The sequence below is a fragment of the Syzygium oleosum genome, unplaced genomic scaffold, assembly GCF_021117445.2.
Source record: "Syzygium oleosum isolate NSW1041296 unplaced genomic scaffold, Sole_v2.1 Sole_v2.23, whole genome shotgun sequence".
NCBI lineage: Eukaryota > Viridiplantae > Streptophyta > Magnoliopsida > Myrtales > Myrtaceae > Syzygium > Syzygium oleosum.
Window position 1 is genome coordinate 4,382,846 of NW_026607507.1, and position 5,910 is coordinate 4,388,755.

Sequence of the window (5,910 nt, forward strand, 5' to 3'; positions counted from 1 at the left end):
AAATTCCTAACAAACTCCACTTGCGAATGATCAAATCACTATTCCATGCATATTCTCCCTATCAATTTGTCATTTGAGTCTTGTTAATGAGTGTTCCTCGGCTATTAGTTCACCGCGTCCATTACAAAAGCATCTTCTCTCAGCAATGCATTGATTACCCATAACACGGGATAGACTGTGCATTAAAAACGACGAACTTTGTTCTAACCCAAAAAATTGGTCGAATCTCTTATGCGGTGGCGACTACTTGCAGGTGCACCACTGATGCGATAATTCGATTTTACAGTTTTGACTGTACAATAATCGATCACAATCCGTCGAACACACAATTTATCCGAACTCCTCCTAATCGAGGGTGAATGTTGTTGAAAGATAAAAATAAACCTTACCGTGGGTTGCCTTGGATCCATGGTGTTTTGGTTAGGTTTACCTCACCAAGACAGCATGTTTCCACTTATTTGGGCTACAACGCCCGGTTTAACAACCCGACAGCCGGTTTACCCAAAGACCCTTTGTTGCTAGGGATATATTTTTCTTGCCTTCCCAGCAGACAGTATCCCATTAACTGCTTTACAAGCCTGAAGATCTAAGGGAGAGACCTTAGGGTTAGAGCTTTTTAAGGAACTGCTCGGGTCCTAAGGGTGAATGATGCACTTAGGGGACCGGCGGACCCGTTATGCGATTGGACGAACCGGCGGGCTTGAAGTCAACGATGTCGGATCGAGCTCAAATTTGGTCGGCTGAAGCGAAACAGCGTGCTGATCAATACACATAGCCTTTGGCTATGAGTAACGATGGATTTTCGCGATTCGGGATCGTTTAGATATTTTTTTTTTAATTATTTTAGTAATTTTCGAATTAAGGGTATTTTGTATTTTTTGCGTTTTTTTTTGTCATTAGGGTTAACACCCTTTATAAACTCGTTTTTAGGGTTTTGAGAGGCAGTAGTTTTTGGATGTTTTGAAAACTTATCGATTGTTAATCGATTGAGAGAACAGTTTGTTCCTCGTTATCGTTTCGATTCTTCTGTTTAGCCTAATTTCTATCGCGCTTCGGCATCAATTGGTATCAGAGCACTGGTTGCTTGAATCAATGGTTGAACAGAATTACGGTCGTGGACGGCGGGCTCGTGGTGGCCGGGGGCGTGGAGGCGTTCCTGAAGCAGACGACCAACCGCGTCTAAGAGATCTGCGAGACGTAGAAATTGAAGAACAGAGAAGACGAATCCAGGATTTGGAGCGACAACTTGCGGAGGCGAGGTTGGGCGTTCAATCCGTAGAAGAAGCAGAATCTGAGGATCCATCCGATAATGAAGAGGAGGACGTAAACCCTTTCGGGATTCTGAACCAGGGGTGGAATCGAGGAGTACGACCTGAAAATCAGCGCTCTTCTCAAAATTTCGGAATGAAGATCGAGATTCCCGAGTTTAATGGTAAGGATAATCTTGATGAGTTTATTGATTGGTTTCATACGGTAGAACGGATTTTTGATCTTAAGGATCTGACTGAAGAGCAGAAAGTTAAATTAGTGGCTATTAGGCTACGAAAACATGTCTCGATATGGTGGGAGCATGTGAAAAGGCAGCGTGCTAGAGAGGGGAAATCAAAAGTAAACCGCTGGGATAAGATGAAAAAGTTATTGCAGAAAATTTTTTTGCCTACCCATTATAGGCAAGAGGCGTTTATCGAGTATCATAACGTCAAGCAAGGTGATAAAACAGTTGAGGAATTTACAGAAGAATTTGATCGCTTGCGGATGCGTTGTGATGTGGCGGAGGAAGACGAGCAGACGATTGCTCGATATCTGGCAGAGCTGCGATATGAGATCTCTGATGTTGTCCAATTACAGCAGTATTGGACATATGAGGATGTGTGCAGACTAGCCCTAAAGGTAGAGGGACAGTTTAAAAGAAAGAGCAGTAATTCTAAGTGGTCAGGCAGCAGTTCCAAGTGGTCAGATAAAGAATCCCAAGGAAAAGCGGGAACATCTGCAGTAAATTCGACACCGGTCACAGTTAAGGATGTGAGTTCTAAACCTGCATCCAACGAGGGGCAGAGTAGTGCTGGAACTAGCAGGGGAGGAACTGTAACTAAGCGGTGTTTCAAGTGTCAGGGATTCGGGCATTTTGCTGCTGATTGTCCGAACTGACAGATTGTGACGCTTGTTGATAATCCAGTTTTTTATGAAGGCCCAGTTTATGATGAATCTGAAGGCGAAGAAGAGGATGCGGATGCGGAACAGGAAGAGATTATCTATGCTGATTCTGATGAGTCCCTAGTCGTTAGGAGAATATTAAATGTTGCTGTAGCGGATGATGAATCATGGCTTAGACATAATATTTTTCATACTAAGTGCACTAGTAGAGGAAAAGTTTGCAGCATGATAATAGATTGTGGGAGTTGCGAGAATGTGGTGTCCACGACTATGGTGGAAAAGTTGGGGTTAAAAATAGAAGATCATCCTCAACCATACAAGCTGTTGTGGCTTAGAAAAGGGAACGGGGTGAAGGTGAGCAAAAGGTGTTTTGTGCAATTTTCGATTGGAAAAAATTACATCGATGAGGTGTGGTGTGATGTAGTCCCAATGGATGCTTGCCATATTTTATTGGGGAGGCCGTGGCAGTTTGACAGAAAGACACAGCATGATGGTTTCAGAAATACTTATACCTTCAAGAAGGATGGCCGAACCATTACCCTAGGTCCTTCAGATTTGAGAAAAGAAGGGAAAAGTAATCTGCTTTCCAAATCAAAATTTCAAGAAGAGGCAGTGAACGCTCCTGAGCTTTTTGCCATTGTGGTGATGGAGCGGAATTCTGACAGTCCCGAATTCCTACCCAAGTTCTGCCCTTGCTTGAGGAGTTTGCTGATGTCGTACCGGAAGAGTTGCCACCTGGGTTGTCGGGTGAGCACAATGTTTCTGGAACTTTTAATGTAGCAGATTTGTCACCTTACTACACTGAAGAGGAAGAAGACCCTGAAGAGATTGATGACAATGAAGACGAAGCAGATTCGAGGACGAATCTTTCTCTAGCAGGGGAGGATGATGCACTTAGGGGGACCGGCGGACCCGTTATGCGATTGGACGAACCGGCGGGCTTGAAGTCAACGATGTCGGATTGAGCTCAAATTTGGTCGGCTGAAGCGAAACGGCGTGCTGATCAATACTCATAGCCTTTGGCTATGATTAAAGATGGATTTTCGCAATTCGGAATCGTTTAAATAGTTTTTTTTAATTATTTTAGTAATTTTCGAATTAAGGGTATTTTGTATTTTTTGCGTTTTTTTTTGTCGTTAGGGTTAACACCCTTTATAAACTCGTTTTTAGGGTTTTGAGAGGCAGTAGTTTTTGGATGTTTTGAAAACTTATCGATTGTTAATCGATTGAGAGAACAGTTTGTTCCTCGTTATCGTTTCGATTCTTCTGTTTAGCCTAATTTCTATCGCGCTTCGGCATCAGTGAATGTCGTTGAAAAATAAAAATAATTAGCGACAAGAGAAAATTACCCAAAAATAAAAAGAAGAAGAGAAAAGAAAGGGTGGAAAAGAAAAGGAAATAAGTTGCTTTGGCTTTTGGATGTGCAGGGTCGGGTCACTCCCAGCTGTGTCTGTCATGCACCCTCCCAAGATCCACAAATAACCCTCGACCCGACCCCATCCCGATCACCATCCATCGCAGGGAACCCACTTCCAAAAACTACAATAAAAAATGCAGATTTTCCTCACATTTCCCCACTCTCATCTCCACCTTCCATCAATGCGAATCCGAAAAGATGCATAAAAAATCGAAAAGAAAACCAAAGACCGCCTCGCTTCTCTTCTCTTCTCATATATCAGGAGTGAAGTTGAGAAGTTGAAGCGTCCACTAGCAGCAGCAGCAGCAGCAGCAGCAACATCGTCTTTTAAGATAGCACCAAACTCCCCGCAGGCTTTTTCTCGTCAATTTATGTCCCTCCCCCTCCTCCTCCTCCTCCTCTTCCCAACTTCGCCATTGCCTCCTCTCCTCCACCACCTCTTCCACTGAACCAAACACCCAACAACTCTCCCTCCCTCCTTCTCTCTCTCTCTCTCTCTCGTCCTGTCATTGATGGAGTTCGACCTCGAGAACCCGTTGACCCTCTGCCCCGAAACCCTCGCCTCCCTCTTCCTCGTCGAGCCCGACCACATGCCCAGGGAGAAGTACGTGAGGGGTCTCATGGACGGAGGTTTCGACGTCGCCGTCCGCCGGGAGATCGTCTCCTCCATCTCCCGCTTGTCCTCCGGCCTGGACCCTCTCTCCTCGTACCTCGCCGTCAATTATCTCGATCGGTTCTTGTCCTGCCAGGGTCTGCCGGTGCGAACGGAGTAGAATTTTTAGAATGCTCGCGCGAGACTCTGTTCTTTTGTTTCTCGTCGTCGAGATCTGACCGAGGCTTTTTCTGTTGCAGCACTTGAGTCCATGGGTTCTGAGACTGCTCGCAGTGTGCTGTGTTTCTCTAGCGGCGAAAATGCGGAACAAAGAATTCTCTCTCGCTGATTTTCAGGTTCGTAACTGGTGCAGAATCAGCAATTCTTGTTCTGCGACGTGAATTTTCTCTCTAAAGCTCTGTTTTTCCCCCCGCAATGCAGGGTGATGGAGGTTTCGTACACGACTCGCGGACCATACAGAGGATGGAAGTGCTCATCTTGGGAGCCCTGAAATGGCGAATGCGATCCGTCACTCCCTTCTCTTTCGTCGCTTTCTTCACGTCCCTCTTCAAGCTCAAGGACCCGCCTTTGAGGCAAGCCCTGAATGCTCGAGCCACAGAGATAATCTTCAAGTCTCAGAACGGTATGTGTTGAAAATCTTTCCATTGGACGTAACACTAAAGGCACGAGACAAAAGCATGTAAACAACTGGGCATCTTCTGTTCCGCAGACATCGAGCTCATGGACTTCAGGTCATCGGTGATTGCAGCGTCAGCTCTCCTCTCTGCCTCTGACGAGCTCTTCCCCTTGCAGTTTTCTTGCTTCAGAACAGCCATTTTAAATTGTTCATATGTAAATAAGGTAAAAAAAAAAGAGAAAAGCACTCGTGGTGCGTCCCATTTGTTTTCTCGAAGCTACGAAGCATTCCCCAATGTTAGATTATTAACTCGTCAATGTCTCACATGTTTGTGCCCGTTCTGTCAGGACGAACTGTTAGATTGCTACAGCGCGATGCAAGACGTGGCGATGGAGGGATACGAATCAGTCTACGATAGTATCTCAAGATCGGACACGCCCATTACCGTGCTCGACCAGAGTTTTTCCAACTCGGAGGACGGCGACGAGAAGGCCACCGGCGGCGGCGGCGGCGGCGGCGCCATCTCGACCTCCACCATCACGAGGACCACGCTCCTCAGATCGGAGCGGCTTCTGAAGAGAAGAAAAGTCTCTTCTGATCACTGCTGCTGCGACTCGTCTCACACCTTCCAGCTTTCTCAGTTCCAGCAGTGCTGATGCCGGGGGGGCATTGATGGGGGGGATGACAAGAACCGATCCAAGGCCCCTTTAAATTCGGCGGGTCTCTGTCGACAGAGCGCGACCCCTCCGAGTGGCTCAGAAACAAAAATGGAGAAGAAGAAGAAGAAGAAGAAGATGCAGAGGAGGCTGCTGTTTTGCACTTGGGCGAAGAAACCTCGCTGTAGGAGGGGAGGAAGAATTCTTGTTCTTGCAATTCCCTTGTCTTATTCAGGGGACCAAGTGGAGACAAATCATGACTTTGGGTTGTAGGGTTGAGCTCGAGGGCCTAGTGTTCTTTGGTTTTGGTCTTTAGAAAAAGCGTGCTGTGTGTGTGTCTCTTTAGTTTCTGGCAGAGGAATGATAATGGCGAATATAATAAACCACATGAGCGGGAACAAGAAATGGGAAAAATGAGAAAAGAAAAAAAGGAGTTTCGTAATTTTTTGGGAAA

The 5,910-nt window shown here is 45.9% G+C and overlaps 1 protein-coding gene across 1 annotated transcript; it reads left to right on the forward strand.

Annotated features, from left to right (window-relative positions):
* The first annotated feature begins 3,645 nt into the window (after window positions 1-3,645).
* On the forward strand, window positions 3,646-5,910 carry LOC115682271 (putative cyclin-D6-1). The gene is made up of 5 exons (XM_030606440.2): window positions 3,646-4,329; window positions 4,424-4,519; window positions 4,605-4,806; window positions 4,894-5,024; window positions 5,148-5,910. The coding sequence occupies exons 1-5, from the start codon at window positions 4,084-4,086 to the stop codon at window positions 5,454-5,456; spliced, it is 984 nt and encodes a 327-aa protein (XP_030462300.1). The 5' UTR covers window positions 3,646-4,083; the 3' UTR covers window positions 5,457-5,910.